This window comes from Loxodonta africana, chromosome 11 (genome assembly GCF_030014295.1).
Source record: "Loxodonta africana isolate mLoxAfr1 chromosome 11, mLoxAfr1.hap2, whole genome shotgun sequence".
NCBI classification, from domain to species: domain Eukaryota; kingdom Metazoa; phylum Chordata; class Mammalia; order Proboscidea; family Elephantidae; genus Loxodonta; species Loxodonta africana.
The window spans coordinates 14,581,136-14,599,412 of record NC_087352.1 but is presented as its reverse complement, the minus strand read 5'-3'; the positions used below and the strand labels follow the sequence as shown (position 1 = coordinate 14,599,412).

General features: G+C 54.5%; 1 protein-coding gene across 1 annotated transcript in view; it reads right to left on the bottom strand.

Annotated features, from left to right (window-relative positions):
• Positions 1–504: 504 nt before the first annotated feature.
• Positions 505–18,277, bottom strand: part of DHX34 (DExH-box helicase 34) — a 37,801-nt gene continuing 20,028 nt past the window's right edge. Inside the window, exons 6-17 of the mRNA XM_064293899.1 lie at positions 16,740–16,957; positions 14,497–14,671; positions 9,992–10,185; positions 9,178–9,279; positions 8,124–8,366; positions 7,420–7,593; positions 6,984–7,101; positions 4,200–4,306; positions 3,243–3,518; positions 2,266–2,442; positions 1,957–2,095; positions 505–788 (exon numbers count right to left, since the gene is read on the bottom strand). Coding sequence (XP_064149969.1) covers positions 655–788; positions 1,957–2,095; positions 2,266–2,442; positions 3,243–3,518; positions 4,200–4,306; positions 6,984–7,101; positions 7,420–7,593; positions 8,124–8,366; positions 9,178–9,279; positions 9,992–10,185; positions 14,497–14,671; positions 16,740–16,957 — 2,057 coding nt within the window. The 3' untranslated portion in view covers positions 505–654. The remainder of the gene's footprint in view (positions 789–1,956; positions 2,096–2,265; positions 2,443–3,242; positions 3,519–4,199; positions 4,307–6,983; positions 7,102–7,419; positions 7,594–8,123; positions 8,367–9,177; positions 9,280–9,991; positions 10,186–14,496; positions 14,672–16,739; positions 16,958–18,277) is intronic.

Sequence of the window (18,277 nt, the reverse complement as noted above, 5' to 3'; positions counted from 1 at the left end):
TCCTGCTACATTTCCAGGTGGGAGGGGAGGAGGGAGCCAAGGAACCGGCAACGGCAGCCAGGGAAGCGGGAGAGAAGCAGAGCAGCTGGTGCCCCAAAGCCCACGCAGGAACGCCCCCTGGTGGCCGTGTGCGGAGCGAGTCTCGTGGTCTTGATGTAGCCTGTGGTCCCGTGGGAACATGAACACTAGCCCCACCCAGCTCTCAAAGCATCCCACGTGGATGTTCCCTAGTTGTAGGGGTTCCCTAGCTCACTGGAACAGAAGACTGAGCTTGGAGTCTCAGGAGAGACCTGCCGCCAGGGGCACTACGATCTGACCTGGAAAGGAGACACCAGAAGCACCCCCTGCCCCCCGCAGCCTTAACTGCCCCACAGAGATGGCACCCTGCCGCAGGCGGGATGAAAGCTAGACCCTGGGGAGGACCAACATGGGCAGCTGCTGCTTTCTGATGGGGCAGGAGCAGATCCGAAAGGGGATTCCGGGGGTGTGGGGGCTGCGGTTTGAGGATTTAAAGGTCTGAGTCAGAATACAAAGCTTTATTAACACATTCACACCCCTCCCCTCTGGGACTGCAGCTCTGAGTCGTGGCTGGGTTACCGGTGGGGGTCCGGGCCCTGGTCCTGGGTTGGGGGGCAGGCAGGGGCCAGGCCGGGCTCACACGTGCTGCTTCCGGTGCCGCAGGACCTCGGTGGGCGTGAACATAAAGTCCTTCTGACAAGTCTCACAGTGGTAGGGCCTCTGCAGGGCGGACGCCTTCTGGAGGGGTTCAGGGTCAGCCTCCTCAGCCCCTAAGGGAGGGGAGGGGAGAGGCAGTGAGCAGGCACTGCCCTGTGTGGCTCAGATCTCGCCCAGCCTTTGGACTGGTGCTTCTCCTCCTCTGGGAAGCCTTCCTTGATTAACAGACACAGGCCAATCTATACTCTGTGCTCAGCGGGTAAGAAAGACAGAGAGAGACACAGAGACGGAAAGAGAGCAAACACAAACCCTCGCCCCTAGCCAGCCTTGAGCCCAAGGACCAGCCCCTGAACCGGGTGTAAGCTGCAGAGGGCGCTAGGGCAGATGCTGTGTCAGGGTCTACCCTGCTTACTGTCCCCCATGGCACAACCAGGGTGGGCGTGGCCAAGGCAGAGAGGCTGCAGGACAGAAAGAAGGGTAAGAGAACCCCAAGGCTACGGCCCTAAGACACCCTTCTGGTCTGGATCTGAAGTCGTTCCTGGAGATCACCTTTCAGCCAAACAATGAAAAACCAAAAAACCAAACCCAGTGCTGTCGAGTGATTCCGACTCACAGCGACCCTACAGGACAGAGTAGAACTGCCCCATAGAGTTTCCAAGGAGCACCTGGCGGATTCGAACTGCTGACCCTTTTGTTAGCAGCTGTAGCACTTAACCACTACACCACCAGGGTTTCCTCAGCCAAACAACAGGCCCATAAAATAAACGGCACCCGAGAGGAACATGCTTCTTAAAATAATTAATTATATGGGATCAAAAGGGCAGTATTTGCCCAAAACCAAAGATGAGAAGGCAGGAAAGGGAAGAAAATCAGGACAAATGGAAAAGGGGAAACCAGGGCGGAAATGGGGCGAGTGATGACACATTGTGGGGAATGAAGCCAAGGCCATGAAACACTGATGGGAAACGAATTTGCTCTGTAAACTTACACCTAAGGCACAATTTAAAAAAATGATGGGAAACACAAAGCAATAGACAGAAAAAGAGACAGGCCAGAGAGACAGAGACCAAATGAAGAGAGACACGGAGCTGGAGACAGAGACCCACAGAAGTGACAGCCAGCGGGCTCCAGGCCCTCGCCGCTCTGGTGGGGGGGTCTCTGTGCCCAGGCTGTGTGGCCCCAGCCAGTGGGACAGGACTGAGGTCGTCAGTCCCCCGAGTGTCCAACAAATGCCCAGACCCACAGGAAGCACAAGGGCCCACCCCCCACATCCGTCTTCACCTGGGGAGCCACCCTGCGGGGCGTTGGGGCAGGTGTTCTCGTGGGTGATGCGTTCCAGGGGCGTGAAGGGCATGTGCAGGTCACAGTGGGGGCAGGTCCAGAAGGTACGGAGGCAGTCACTGTACAGGTCGGTGTCGCTCTGCAACAGGCAGGGGGTCAGGGCTGGGCCCCACCTCCCCGCCCCCTACCACCAGCCTGGGACCCTCCCAGAAGCCCTTGGGGCTGATGGGCACCATTCTGAGACTGCATCCCTGAAATCCCACCTTCAGGGGCAGGAGGGTGAGTGGCCAAGGTGGGCTCTGTGCTCACCGTGAGGCAGTTGTAGGTGAGGAAGTCAGTGACTGTGTAGCCCCCCTTGCTGGGGTGGGGGGACAGGGTAGAGCTGCCAAAGAGGCCAGGGAGACTAGGGGCAGCTGTGATGGTCTGGGGTCCCACATAGAGGTTTTGGACTTCCAGCCCCGTGAGCCGCCGGAGACTATAGGGAACCTGAGGAAACAAAGAGAGGATATGGTGGGATGTGGATTCTGAGACACCATCGGCACCCGGATCCAGCTGTTCCTGAAGTCCTCCTCTGGATTTTGCAGTTATAGGAGCCAGTCACAATATGGTTTCAGGCACTAATGACCAGTGTCTAATGCCCCCTGCCCCATCCCAACTGCCTTCCCCAGACCCCTCCCCTGCTCCCTGTTGCTGGTTTGGACTACATCCTGACCTTGAATCTGGCCACTCTGCCCCTTCCACCTCCAGCCCTCTCCAGGTCAGCCTCATTCCCCTTTCCTAGGCTCACTGGGTACCCGTCCCTTTGTCCTCAAGTCCCTCCATTCTTCCAGGAAGTCATCCTGGACTGCACCCTTCTCCCCCACCCCTGGAGCAATCTTCCACTCCCTACTTAAGGGAGCTGGTTTCACATCAGCTCTGTCCAGTTCCTCTCCTCTGTCCTCCATTAACCTCACGGCCTCCTCTCACATCCTGTGGCCCTTAACTGTTAACAGGTACCACACATGAAGAAGGCACTTAACAAACACCTGCTGAGTAAATGATGCAGGTAGCACAGGACCATGGTTCACAGCATGCCCCTGGAGCCAGGCTCCTGGAATGGGGTGCTGGCTCCACCACAGACCTGCTGTGTAACCTGGCAGGAGTCACTTAGCCTCTCTGGCTTGAAAACCCCCACAATGTGCTACCCTCTGAGGAGGGGGAAGGGCCCACAGTGAGTGGCCTGGGAGCCAGCCTTCTGAGTCTTAATCCCTGTGGTGGGCAGTTCGTCTGGTCACAGTGGCAGATACCTTGGATGCTGTGAACTGCAGCAGGTCCCTGCTCAGGGCTGCCACCTCTTTGCGGTCGACTGTTGGGGCCTCATCCTCCTCCTCCAGCCGCCGTCGGGCGCAGTGAGCTAGCTGCCGGTCCAGGGCACTTTCCCATTGGGCCCGGAGCCGCAGGGCAGCTGCTAGGAGCCGGACAGCACTCTCAGTGTCTGCCAACTGGAGCTCCAGCCAGCCATCGGCCACCAGGCGGGAGCAGTCACTATTGGTGTCCAGGGAGCGGCTGAACAGCAGGAGGGACTGGGGGAGGCGGAGGGAAATAGGGTGGGTGCGAGGGGCAGGACACCATCTTAGAGAGGCCTCTACGTATGTGGGGTCCTGCCCATCTACCCGCCCATCCATCTGCCCATTCACCCACTCATCTATTCACCTGCCCATCCACCCATTCACCCACCCACCCATCCACCCTCCCACCCACCCACCCAACTGCCCATTCACTCATCCGTTCACCCATCTACCCATCTGTCTACCCACCCATCCAGCTGCCTAACCATTTACCCATTTATCCAGTGTATCCATCCAGCCCCACAATCACATGACCCAATTCCTCAAAATCTCTGTCATACACATTGTTTGAGTGCTGTCAAGTCAATTTTCAACTCATAGCGACCCCATGTGACAATGTACAACTACTCCATAGGGTTGTCTAGGCTGCAATCTTTACAGAAGCAGATCACCAGGCCTTCCTTCAGCAGAGCTGCTGGGTGGGCTCAAATTGCCAACCTTTTGGTTAGCAGCTGAGCACTTAACTGTTGCAACACCAGGGCTCCTATATATACCTTACTCATCCTATTTCTTAGAGAGCCCTACAACAATCCATGGCTAGGTCTGCAGGCAGCTGGTCGGAAGGTGGCTCCTCCAGGCCCACCCTGGTGCTCTCACACCTGCAAACCGGGATGATAGGGCGGGGCAGGCACCCACCTGGAGGGCGGGGACACGGACGCAGTTCACCAGGTACGGCTTGTTGGTCTCTAGCAGGGAGACGAAGGTGAGGAGCTGGTGCTTGCTGCTCATCTTGTCCTTGTCATCTGGGAAGTTGGAGAGGGCAGCTCAGGCCAACCCTCTTCGCTGACTCCCCCAGCCGCACCCCTCCACTCCCACCGACCCCATTTATGCATCCAGGTGAAGAAAATGCTCGTGGGCATCATGATAAAATGCCTGTGATTTGTTCTAAAAGACTTTGCCACGATGGATACGCACTTGGGTATCAGATGGTATTCAGGAATCACCGTTAGTTTTGTTAGGAATGATAACAGCATTACGCTAACATCAAAACTGTCCTAGTTATTATTATTCCTAAATGACATGATGTCTGGGATCTGCAATAAAAAGCTCCGGCAAAGCTGCAGAGGAAGGAGGAGACCCAGGATGGGAGAAGGAAATGGGCTGCAGGCCCAGCTGCCTCCCTGAACTACCGCCTCCTTTGCCACGGGACCAGAAGAAATGGCTGGTGCCCGGCTACCACTACTGAATGTTTTGGTCAAGGACTCAATACATGGATCCTGAGCAAAAGGAGAGAAACTGTGGAACAGAATTTTAAATGCATATGGAAATGAGACTTACTGGATCCATTGAGACTGGAGAACCCCAAAATCTAATGCCAGAGAATAACCTTTAAACCTTGAACGGAAACTATCCCTTGAAGCCTTCCTCAGAGTAAACAACATTGTCACTCAATAATGTTTGCCTTGAGTATTGTGCTCTTATAAAGTATCTATATATGTTCAAGTTGGCAACAGTTTATCTAAAGCACAGGTGAGAACTTTAAGGGGCAGAGAGTCTAAGTTAATGGTGACCAAACAATATGGGTGGAGATAGTGAGAATAGTGACACAATGTGAAGTATGTAACCAATGTCGTCGAACTGTACAGGTAGAAATTGTGAATGGATGTAGGTTTGGTTGTATATAGTGCCATAAAAAATAATAAAAATAAAAGTGCTCCAGCAAAAAGGAGACTGAGGCAGGGACAGATGAAACGAGGATGGCGACATATTGATGACCGTAGAAGCTGGGCAATGGGTTCATGAGGGCTCATCACACTCTGCTTGTATGATGTTTGGAAATTTTAGGAAGACAGAAAGAAGAAAAAGAACTTGTTCACTGATGTTCGTTGTAACGCTCTTCCTAAAAGCCAAAAGGTGGAACCAGCCCAGATGTCCACCAGCAGATGAATGGATAAACAAAATGTAGTACATACACAGGACAGGATATTATGTAACCTCATAAAGAAAAATGAAGTTCTGACACATGCTACAACATGGCCGAAGCCTGAAAACATCATGCTGAGCGAAGTCAGCCAGGCACAAAAGGCCACATGCTGTCTGATTCCTTTTATAATGAAAGGTCTAGAACAGGCAAATCCATAGAGACAGAAAGTAGAGCAGAGGTTACCAGGGATGGAGGGAGGGGAGAATGGGGAGTTATTGCTTCATGGGCACAAAGTTTCTGTCTGGGGAGATGAAAAAGTTCAGGGAACAAACAAGTGTTGATGGTCGTACAACACTGTGAATATTATATGCCACTGAAATAGACAGTTAAAATGGATAAAATGGCAAATTTTATGTTACGTATATTTTACCACAATAAAACTATAAATAGAATAAAAACACTGCAGTGGCAACAGATGAAAAGCTGAGGAGGGATTCACAGCAGTTAAAGATCAGGGAGGAAAGTTCTAGATTTTACCTTGGGTGTTTGCAATTCCAAGCCTTGTTTTTTCAGGTTAATATGTATCATTTTAATTAAGTAGGTTATTTTCTCAACAAAGAAGCAGAAAGATGAGTTGTGTCCTAGAACTGACATGGGACACATAACTCAGTTTGTGGTACGTGAATGAGGCCAAGGAACTAGTTTCTCTGTCCTCTGTTTTCTCCAGACATTGGCACAGAGCTGGACACACACCAGGGTAATTACTTTAAAATTCTCCAGCACCCAGAACACCAAAGAGGTCGTACTGTAGGGGCCATTGTTGCAAAGCCCCGAACAGGCAAAGCTCCCCTCTGGTGTCAGGCTGCAGGCCCCTGTGGAAGGACAGGGGTGAGGAAGCCCCGTGTGGGTCCGGGGGCTGGTCAGGGACTGCGTCTCAATCTGAGAGTGGTCACTTTGTGAAAATTCACTGAGCTGAGTCCTCGTCCAGAGGACATGCTCCTGGGATTGTCACTGTCACCTGGAAGTCATGTCTCACCACCTCAGCCATCTTTATTGCAAATGTCACCTGAGGTTTTGTCGGTGCTACCATAGGGGTCAGAAACGACCCTGTGGTGTGACAACTGGCTGGAAGGCCCATCCAGGCGCCCCCACCCCCACCCCAGCACACAGTCTTCGGGGCCCTGTGTGCTGCTGCTCAGCTGTGGGGGCTTTGCGGCCTGACTCTAGCTGCGGAACACCACCGTGTCTGCCTCGTGAGGCCCTTCAGGGACACAGCGGGACACAGCTGGGAGATCATGGAGCTCATGGGCCAGGATGCCCGACAGGAGCTTCACAGCTTGCTAAAAACAGCCCCTGGGAAGGGCCAAGTGGGCTCGGGCCAGCCAGCACCATCTGTGGGGAGAGCGGATGGAGGGGGCAGGAGATCCCACCCTGTAGTCTCCGGGCCAGCAAAGGTGGGGTGTGGAGGAGCAGGGAGGGTCCCCCAAGACGCTGGTCGCTACGTCCCACCCGTCTGTCCCTGATGGGGACTAGGCTGCCACCTGGGCTCTCGGTACCTCGGCTCCCGTCGCTGGCCCTGCTCTCTGGCTCCTGTGTGTGCAGCACCTCAGGGCTGCCGGCGAAGACGCAGGTCGGGTGCAGCACAGTTCCCTGCTTGGTCTGTGTGTGGAAAATCTGGGGAGGCCAAGATGGGTGCTGGGTGGGAGCAGCCCCAGACCTGTTCCTCCTGCTGCCAGACACTTTTCCTCCACCTCCAGAAAGCCCTCCCTGACCCCGCCCCAGCCCCAGAGGCTCCTCCATCTCCGGCCTGGCCACTCTGTGCCTTATCAGTCTGGGGATGGGTCTGCCTCCCACACTGTCCTGGAGGGCAGGGCCAGGGCTGTGTTGGTCACCACTGTGCCCCCAGCACAGGTCGGGTATAGAGCAGACACTTGGGGACCATGTGTTGAATGGCAAAACAAACATGGGGATGGGGCAGGAAGGAGGGGTCACCTGGTCCGAGTCCTTGCGGCCGCTGTTGAAGGGGTCGGGGACAGCCAGCTGGGGGTAGAGGCCACGGCCCAGCACCAGCTTGAGCAGGGCCATTTGGTCACGGGACAGGTCCTGAGCCGAGCTGGCGGCTGCCTGCAGCTGCTCCAGGTTGTGCCGGAGCTTGAACTTCACATCCTGAGGGGACACAGAGGGCAGCAGGGTTCCTGAGGACCTGCTCCATTGTCTAAGGGATTCTGTAGGCTGCTGGGGGCCAGGGCTCATCCACTGATCCCTATGTCCTGAGACAAGGGTGGGGCCGTGTTTCCCTCAGACTCCCAGGGCAGGGCCGTGCCCCCTGAGACCTCCAGGCGAGGGGCACGTCCCCTCAGATCCCCAGGTCAGGGCTTTGTCCCCTCAGACCCCCAGAGCAGGACTGCGTTCCCTTAGACCCCCAGGGCAGGGAGGTAACCCCTTGGACCCCCGGGGCAGGTCCACATCTACTCAGACCCCCAGGCAGTGCTATGTCCCCTCAGAACCCCAGGACAGGGCTATGTCCCCTCAGACCCCCAGGGCAAGGCTATGTCCTCTCAGACCCCCAGGGCAGGTCTATGTCCCCTCAGAACCCCAGGGCAGGGCTATGTCCCCTCGGGCTCCCAGGCGGGGCCGTGTCCCCTCTCTGGCAAATTTCACCATGCCACCCTATCCACAGGCAGCCCCCAGCCCACCTGGATGTCCACGCTGTCGCAAGAGTCCTGGTCAGCTGTGGCACCGCGGTCCTCATCGCTGGAGGCCCCATCCTGCTCCTCTTGCAGCCGTAGCACCTTGCGCCTGCGCCCCGCGCCCTCTTCATGTTGGCGCTTCAGCTGGTAGAGCGCCTGGCGCTCCCGGCGCTGCTGCAGCCGGCTGTAGCTATCCCCTGGCCTCGGCGCCTCGGTCCCAGCCAGCAGCCCGTGGTCCTCCAACAGGTCCTGGGGGCAGTGGGGCTGCATGAGGGATGGTGGGCCAGGGAGCTCCGTACAGACGCAGGCACATAGCTGGGGCTACCGCTCACTCGAGACCCTATATGACAGGATAGAACTGCCCCATAGGGTTTCCAAGGCTGTAATATTTATGGAAACAGACAGCCACATCTTTCTCCCGTCAAGAAGCTGGTGGATTCGAACCACTAACCTTTTGGTTAGCAGCCTAGTGCTTAAGCGCTGTGCCACCACAGCTCCTTAGGCACATATTAACTTTCCATAAACAAGAGCTGTCGCTGTTGGCTGATGGAGCACACAGGCAGGGACCCAGAGGAGGAGAGGAGGTCAGGGTGACTTTCTCCGTGTCCTCCCGGGGGTTTCCAGTCAGGCACCCTCTCCACACAGCACCCTGAGGCCAGGTCCCCGCAACTGCCCCTGATCTGGTGCCCCTAACCATCACCCTAAATGTCTCCCAGCACTCACTCCTGGTCCAGAGGACGAGGTTCTTCACAAGGGTGCAGCAACATCCCCTTTGTTCACCTCCTTCAGGAAGCCCTCCTGGAGTCCTATGCCTCTGCCTTGCCCAGGCCACCCCCCCAATCTCTGGCCATCTGAATGGGAGTTGGGTGTAGCGGGGGACTCTGGTCTCGTCACTGTCAGAGGACAGAGGGAGTGTTCTGGACTGTGCTCACTCACACCCCTGGCCCCTACTTCCTCGCTCCCACTCCCCCACTACTGCCCCAATTACCTCTGACCTCTCCTCACCGCGGGTGGGCGGGCTCTGCCATCCTGCCCGCCCCCCGCCCAGCTTAGGCCTCACCTTGAACTGGCGCCGGAGGTTGGCCATCTCATACAGCCGATGCTCCTCAATGCCCCGGCGGCGACACCACTTGCGTGAGTTTCTGCTCCGCTCGGATTTCACCTGGGTAGAGGTGCAGACACCAGGGTGTCAGGGCCTGGCCAGCTCTGAGTGCTGACCCATGGCCCAGACCAGCCAGCCTGGGCCTGAAGGCAGGAGGGTGAACATCACCCACTGGGAGGATGTGAGTTGGGTAGGAGACCCATCAGGCCCTCTCTCAGGGAACTCCTGTTCTCCTTCTTCCAGGTCTCAGCCCCAATGCCCCCTCCTACAGGAAACCCTCCCTGACTGCCCAGGTTGAGTTTGGCACCCTCTCTGGGCTTTCCTAGCCCTGTCCATTCTGGGTCACCACTGTCTGGGGACAGGTCTGTTCTCCCCCACTGGACTGGGAACCCCATGAGAACAGGTCAAGGGTTGTTTTGGTCACCACTGGGTCCCCAGTACCGTCCAGCACGTAGCCAGGGTCAGAGCAGAGGCTCAGGGAGCATGGGTTGGATGAAGAGATGCCAACCTAGGGAGTATGGTTTCTGCAGACCGCACTGGCTTTAGTCAGTGCTCAGGGCACGCTCCAGGCTCCTCTCAGCCTTGGGCCTTTGCATGTGCTGTTCCTTGGGCCCAAGGGAATCAATGGTGGACACTCAGCCATCCTCAGATAGGCCCAGTCTGGGAAGGGATCTGTGACCCTCCCCATGGCAAGGAGGGACCTCACAAGGAGGAGCCCTGACCCCATTCAGAATGATGGACAGACAGGCAGGTGCCCTGCGGCCAGCCCCACCTGCACCCAGGTGTTGAAGATGTTGAAGAGCGTGAAGGGGTCACCCTGGTCACTCTCCAGGGGCCGCCGGGCTGCTGCGCACTCGGGGTTGCTCTGGGCACTGCGGGTGAAGGGTGACTGGACGCTGAGGGCAGCGGCGATGGTGAGCACGGGCTCGGCCAGGTGGAACGTAGAGCCCAGGACCAGCATCTTCCCTGCGATGGGGGGCATGTGGAGGCTGAGCTGAGCCTCAGGACTCTGGAGGTCCCACATCCCTCACCCCTCAGGCACTCGGGGTCCCCTGCCCCTGTTTCCCTCCATCTCGCCCATGAAGGGAGCCAGATGGCCAGGCTCAAACTCACACACTGTGCTTTCTGGTCATGTGACCTCAGATAAGGGCCTCAGTTTCCCCATCTGTAAGCTGAGGATAGCACAGCTCCTGCCTCCTCAGGCACGGCTTAACCACTGGCTACAGCTGTCAAGGAGTCCCTGGGTGGTGCAAATGGTTAAGCTCTTGACTAGTAGCCGAAGGGTTGGCAGCTCTAACCTGCCCAGAGGCACCTCAGAAGAAAGACCTGGAGATCTGCTTCCGAAAGGTCCCAGCAGCACAGTTCTTACTCTGCACTCAGGTCACCGTGAGTCGGAATCCACTTGGCAGCAGCTAACAAACACAGCTGTTACCAACAGCACCACCTGCCCTGATCCTCTGATCACGGTTGACCCCTCAGTACCCCCTACCCCTTTCCAGGCTTTCCTTTTCCTTCCTCATGTGACCTGCCAGGATGTCCGGCTCTCTCCTACCACAAAGATGTGCCCTCCACGTGAGAGGAAGCCCGGTGGGCTCTGGCGCATGGGGGGGTGCTCCCGTTTGTGCCTAGTTCAGGGTAAATCTTTTCCTGCCATCTTTGTTTAATTCAAGGGTGAGGAGGGAGAGGAAGAGGAAGAGGAGGGATAAATGAGAAGTAAAGGGGAGGGGGGAGAAGGAGGGAGAGGATGGAGAGGAGGGGAGAGAAGGGAGGAGGGGAAGGGAGAGAAAGGGGGAGGAGGAGGGACAGGAGGTAGAGGAATTGGGAAGAGGGGGAGAGAAGAGAGGTTGGGGGAGAAGGGGAGAAGGGGGAGGGGGAAGGAGGGAGAGAAAGGGGAGCGGGCGGGGGGAGGGGAAGAGGTGGGTAGAGTAAGGAAAGGAGAGGAGGGAGAAGAGGGAGGAGGGGAGGAGGGGAGGAGGGGGGAGGGGGCAGAGGAGGAGGAAGATGGAGGAGTGGGAAGAGGGAGGGAAAGTGAAAGCAGGAGGGAAGGGAAGGAGGGGGAGAAAGGGGAGCAGGCGGGGTAAAAGGGGAAGGCAGAGAAGAGGGAGAGAGGGGAGGGCAGTGAGGAGGAAGACAGCGTAGGAGTAGTGTGCTGACATGGGAAAGGAGCCAGCGAGAAGCTGTCTTCACTGGTGAACGCTATTCAGTGGGAGTCGGGAGTCAGGACACTCCCTGGTCCTGTGGGGCCTGAACAGAAGGCTGGGTGCCTAAATACTGGGCCCTTGCCCACCTGTCCCATAGCCAGCAGCCGTGTGGCCCGGGCCTGACTGCCCTCACACTAGACAGACAGTGAGGGTTGCACATGGGCCTCACAGCGTGAAGGTGGGCAGTGAGAGCGGCCAGGGCCGACCCCCAAGGCTCCTGTCCAGCCCTGAGGCTTCCTTGCTCTGTCCCTCTACCACTCTGTGCCTCGGTCTCCCTGTCTGTAAAATGAACCACCGAGAGCACCCACTTGTCCTCTGAGGGTTGCTGTAAGGATTAGATGTGTTTCCCCATGTGAAACACTGGGACCCACAACCGGCACAGAGGTAGGACAGTCACTGAGGCAGCTGGCCCCAGAGCTGCCCTGGCGTGGCGTCATCCAGGGCTTGTGCCAGGGCCTGGTGACTAACAGAGCTGACTCTGCCCACTGTGTGACCCCGGGCAAGTGAGAGCCTTTCTCTGGGCCTTATCGTCCTTATTTGGAAAGCAAGTGTCACATACTCCTACTCCATAAGGTGGGCAGAGCCCTTAGCTTCCCATCCGGGTCAAAGCCAGGCTTGCTCTGGGCTCTTGGGCTTAGGTCGCCTCACCCGGCCAAGCCTCAGTTTCCTCATCTGTACAATGGAGGCGACCGGAGTCCCTATCCTCACCAGGTGAGGGTGACGTGATTTAAAGTCTGTGAAGCCTTTCACCGGCACGTGGCAAGGGCTCAGTCAAGGCTGTCTTTTCTCCACAGAGCTGATTCTCCTTGCTCTACCTGTTTCCTTCTTGTCAGATGCTGTCAAGTCATTCCTGACTCATGGTGACCCCACGTGTACAGAGTGGACTGCTCTATAGGGTTTCTAAGCCTGTGACTTTTCAGAAGCAGGTCGCCAGGCCTTTCTTCTGAGGCACCTCTGGGTGGGTTGGAACCACCAACCTTCCGCTAATGGCTTAACAGTTTGTGCCACCCAGGGATTCTAGACCAAACCAAAAAAAGCATCTTCTTAGTTCTGCAAGGCCCTCAGTGTCCGTGGTCTCCACCTCCTGCCCACAAGGAAGCCCCAGTGCACTGTGATGATGGGGACTCTCTCAGAATTAATGCAGGCAGAAGGTTCTACTGAGCGACATGCTTGGGAAATGGCGCTAAAGGTGGTGTCATGCTCACTGGGGAGTGTTCTGGGGGTTGTGGATCGCTGGTAGAAAGAGGCTGGCTTGAGTCGGGAGAACTGGGCGGGAGAAGCAGGCCTGGGTGAGCGAGCTCCTCAGGTGGGGCAGCGTGACTCAGGGCTGAGCAAGAGGAAGAAGCTGCAAGTTTTGACATTATGACCACTGCAAGAGCGGGCACTGGGTGGGGCTGGGCTGCTGTGCAGAGGAGAGAGTGGGGAAGGATTGAGCTGCAGAAAACCCAGGACTCCTGAGTTTGCGGGTCTTAGGTGCTCCACCTGCCTGTTTCTCCCAGCAAACACTCCGTAAATAAGCCAAATGCTGAGGAATCCAAGTAGGGGAAACTGTCTTAATGTTACTTATTCAAAATGCAGTGAAACCTGTAAGAGCCAGAACTTGATAGGACTGCCTCTTGTTTTTCCAGGTTTTGCAAGTTTTCTGCCTTTGATCACTCTCTACTAAGAATCCTACCTCATAAACACCCAGTGAGTTTTCCTTCTCTGACAGGTTTCCGCCTTATACAGGCTCCGGCTCTCACAGGGCTTACTGTTGCACAAAGGAGCCTGGGTGGTGCAAACAGTTTACAATAGGCTGCTAATCCACCCAACAGCTCCGCTGAAGAAAGGTCTCGTGATCTGCTCTAGTAAAGACGACAGCCAAGAAAACCCGATGGGGCGGTTCTACTCTGCACCATGTGGGGTTGCTCTGGGCCAGGTGCCGACTCTCAGGCAACTAACGACAACCAAATAGCAGAGCTTGGCCTTCTTTTCAGTTTACTCTGAAAACAGCATTTCAAGCCACAAGTCTCAAGCCACGTGTCACTTCTATTGGTGGAGTCTGCAGTTCTAACCCCTGTACCCGCGAATGTGACCTTGTGTGGAAACAGGGTCTTTGAAGATGTTATCCGCTAACATGAGGTCACACTGGAGAAGGGCAGGTTCTAATTCAACCTGAGTGGTACCCTTATAAAAGGAAAGAAGAGACACAGACAGCAACACAGAGGGAAGACAGCCACATGAGGACAGGGCAGACGCAGCTGCAGGCCAGGGACTGCCAGCCATCACCAGAGGCCGGGAGAGAGGCCTGGAAGGGATCATCCCTCAGAGCCCTGCACGGAATCAACAGGGCTGATGGCCTGATTTGGACTTCCAGCCTCCAGCACTGTGAGACAAGACGCTTCTGTTATAAGTTACCCACTCTGTGCTATGCTGCTAAGGCAGCCCTAGACCACTAATACGATCGCCAAAATCAATTTCACCTGTTTCCTTTTTACATTTGTAATGTGGCTACTAGAAAATTGAAAACTACACATGGGCTCACATCACATTTCTACATTTCTATTGGCGATCGTGGTCCTAGCTATCTGCACGGCTCCCACCCTCACTGCCCTCATTTCTCTGCACAAATGCTACCTTCTCAACAAGGCCTACCTCAACACCCCTGTTATAAATTACAACCACCTAGTACTTCCTGTCCCCCTCCCTTGCTTTATTTTTTCTCTGTGGCACTTATCACCATCTGACCTACTATAAAACCCACTGCCATCGAGTCGATTCTGACTCAAAGGACACCTCTACAGGACAGAATGGAACTGCTCCATAGGATTTCCAAGGCTGTAGTCTTTCTGGAAGCAGACTCCCACATCTTCCTCCCACGCAGCAGCTGGTGGACTTGAACTGCCGACCTTTTGGTTAGCAGCCAAACTCTTTAACCACCGCGCCACCAGGGCTCAAGGCACAGATGAGGTGCTCATGGATTATCTGTGAAAGAATGAACAGGGCCCAGAGAAGGAAGAGACTTGCCTGCAGCCACTCAGAGAGTGAGCGGTACACCCAACCCCAGGCCCCTGTGACGCCCCAAGGGGCTCCTCACCAATCACCACGTCCACAGGCAGCTGGGCCAGCAGAGACCCGATGGGGGTGAGGGCCTCTGTGCCGTCCAGGGCCCCCTGGTCTCGAAGGTAAAGGATGGCAGTTTCCAGGCTGGCTGGCGGTGGGGGCTCAATAAAGGGGAAGGCTCGGGGATCCCCCAAGCTCATGCTCTTCATCTGAAACGACAACCGAAATGGGGTATATGTGAGACACCAGGAGGTGTTGTGAAGGGGCTCAGGGATCATAAAACTGTGATACTTAAAACCCAAATATCAAGGCTGGAAGGGACTAGCCCATCGTGCCCAGGGTGGAAGAGGGGCCATTGTCTGTCTGTCTGTCTGCCCAGCACTCCTGCCCCTGACCCCTGGCCATGCAGGAGCAAGCACATGATTGCTGGACCAATCATGGTTCCTCGCCCCTTGGTCATAGCAACTAAGGGATGAGCATGTGACCTGAGATGGGCCAATCAGAGTTCTTCCCTGGGACTTTTGTAACTGGAGCTGGGAGAGAGGAGTTCCAGCACCCTCTCTGTTTGTGCATGGCCAGGCGGGGAGCCCAGAGTTATTTTTTCTATGGAAATTAGCCTATCCTCAGTGAGATAAGCTGATTTGTTCCTAAGATGGAGCCTCCTACCCTCCCAGTACCTACACAAATTGACAAAATCCTTTTTTCTGTTTAAGATAGTTTTGACCTGGGTTTTTTCACTTGCAACCCAAAGAAACCCAATTCATTCAGAGAGGCAGTGGGTTGTAGGGAGAATGAAGTGGTATCAGGATTGTGGGTTGGGAAAAACGTATAACGGAAGCATTATTTGTGTAAAAATATGGTCAGCGCTAGATAATGGTTGTTCTTTTATTTTATCACCATCAACGTTATTATTTATCACCGTTATTAAGACAGCTGCTGATACACGGAGGTTGGAAAGATGGGAGAACACGGGTCCTTTATGATATCACTGATCCACTTAAAAGACCCAGTCTTGAGCCTCTGTACCTTGGGCATTCTTGTTCTGTGAAACCATACATTTTCCGTAGCATTCAAATCGGTATTTCTTTTCCTCTCAGTATTTCTTCCCAGCAACTTCTACACATATAACTCAGTGGCACGGATTATATCTTCAAGTTGTGCAACCATTCTCGCTTTTTCCAAATCATTCCACCGCCATTTACATAAACTCACTGCCCCCTAAACAAACCCCACTTTTCCCTCTTCTTCCACCCCTGGTAACCACGAGTAATCTTTGGTCTTTATGCATTTGCCTATTCTACATATTTCCAATCAGTGGAATCAGACAGTATGTGTCCTTTCGGGCCTGACCTATTTCACTCCGTGCCAAGTGTTCACGGTTCCTCCACGTTGCAGCGTGTATCAGGATTCCATTTCTCTTTATGGCTGAATGATGTTCCATTGTGTGTTTCCACATTCTGTCAAGCCCTATTTTTTAAACGGCAGTTTATGACTCCCTGGTGGGTCAGGAAACCCATGTCATGGGTCACAACTATCATTTTTAAAAAATACAACTGAATGGAATAGGAAACATCACCGTGCGTTACTGGTGGGAAGCGAGCCTGGGACAGACACCAAAGCCATTCCCACCTTCCTTTTCCTCTTACTCCTGAGCACAGAGATGACACAGCCCAGCCTCCCTTGTAGCTGGGTGTGGCCGGGTGCTGAGCACTAACCAGGGAACGGTGAGTGGAAGGGAAGTAGATCATGCAAACCCCTCCCATACCATCTACCATGCTTTTTCCTCCTCTGGTGGCCAGACACAGATGATGGAAAGGCCCCAGGGAGATGATGGAGCCACCAGACAGAAGGAGCCTGGGTCCTTGAGTAAAGGAAACTGCCCACCAACCTGAGAACTAGAATCCTGTTGTGCCAGCTATTATGTGATTGGGCCTGTTTGTCACCGCGGCCTAACCTAAGTGAAACTAACTAATGAGATGCTAGGGAGTCAGGACATCAAATGTGTTGAGAAACCCTGGTTTGGGGCCACTTCTTGTTGGGTTTGCTGAATGCATTCTTATTGGGTTGTGGTGTTCTTCCTGACCCTGTGGATCTTGGGAACAATTCTCCCCTCAACTTGGAGTTTGACATTTGGAAGGGGTAAGTTACCATCAGTGGCTTGGTCAGCCCTACCTTTGGTGGCCCAGAAACCCTGGGACAGGCTGGCACTGTCTAAATGCCTCCCGGTTCTTCTCTAGCAACTGGCAGTCAGGATAGTCTCCTCCAACCATTCCTCACCTGTAGCACCAATGCATCCAGGGCTACCCTCCGGATTTCCGGGACAGGGTAGGGAGCGAAGGCATCGTAGTCCGATTCGGCATAGAGGCGGAAGCAGACGCCGGGGCCTGTGCGGCCCGCACGACCCTTACGCTGCTCGGCACTGGCCTGGCTGATCCAGAATTCCTGCAGCCGCTGCAGTTTGGCTTGCGGGTCATAGCTCATCTCCTTCACCTTCCCTGCGGGAGAGCAGGAGAAGGGGAGCCATCATGAAAGGGAATCTGAGTGCAGCAGGCACGGAGGGCCCTCCATGTGCCTGGCATTCTACCTCTACGTTCATTCACTGGCACCTTCACTCACACCTTTATTCTATAACAACAACCGAGAGTTGGTTCTGGGCCAAACCTTTCCCAGGGGCTGGGGACACAGTGAGGGCCACGCCAGGCAAGTCTCTGCGCTCAGGAAGCTTAAATTCTTACATGTTGTCAGTTGATCCTTTCATTTCCTCATCCACATGGCTATTTGTTTACAGGTCTTTCATTTCATGCCTCTGCTTTTTCATAGGTTCAGTCAGCCAACAAATATTTATGAAGCAACTACTACGGGCCAGGGAGTCCCTGGGAGGTGCAAATGGTTAATACACGCAGCTGCTAACCAAAAGGTTGGAGGTTCAAGTCCACCCAGAGGTACCTCAGAAGAAATGCCTGGCAATCTATTTCTGAAAAATCAGCCACTGAAAACCATAAGGAGCAGAATTCTACTCTGACACATAAGGGGTTGCTGTGAGTTGGAATCAACTCGACAGCAACTGGTTTTATGTGCCAGGCACCGTTCTAGGCACTGGGGATACAGCAGTGAAGAGAACAAAGTCACTGCTCTCTGGGGTCTGAACAGGACATCATCTGTCATCAACTCCAAGATCAACCTTTGTGCATGTTTTTATCTTCTCTGAAAACAGAACAGTGTACCTGAAAACCAATGGTACATCAGTGTGTAACTGATAGCATTTTTAAATTTCTTAATAGTATGTACAGTGATGAAATGTTTTACAGTCGATGCCATCTCAGATTCAATCCAATGAGGTAACCATTATTGAGGGGTCCTGGGTGGTGCAAACGGCTAATATACCCAGCTGCTAACTGAAGTCTTTGGTTCAGTCCACCCAGAGGTGTTTTGGAGGAAAGGTCTGGTGACCTACTTCCAAAAAAACAGTCGTTGAAAACCCTGTGGAGCACAGCTCTACTCTGTCGACACGGGTCAGAGACAGCCTGATAGCAGCTGGTTTTAACATTTATTGCTTGCTCACTCTGTGCCTGGCACTGTCCTCAGCACCCAAGTGTACTAGCCCATTTAACCCTTAGAACCTGAATGCAGTATTGTTATTATTCCCATTTTACAGATGAACAAACTGATGCTTGGAGAGTGTCAGTACCGTGACCCCCACCCACAGCCAGCAATGCCCCCAGCCAGGCTGGCTCCTGTGTCTCCCAACCAGTCTGTTGTGCTGACTTTCCGGCTTACATTCTGGTTGGGCAGACAGAAAATAAAAATAGATCAAA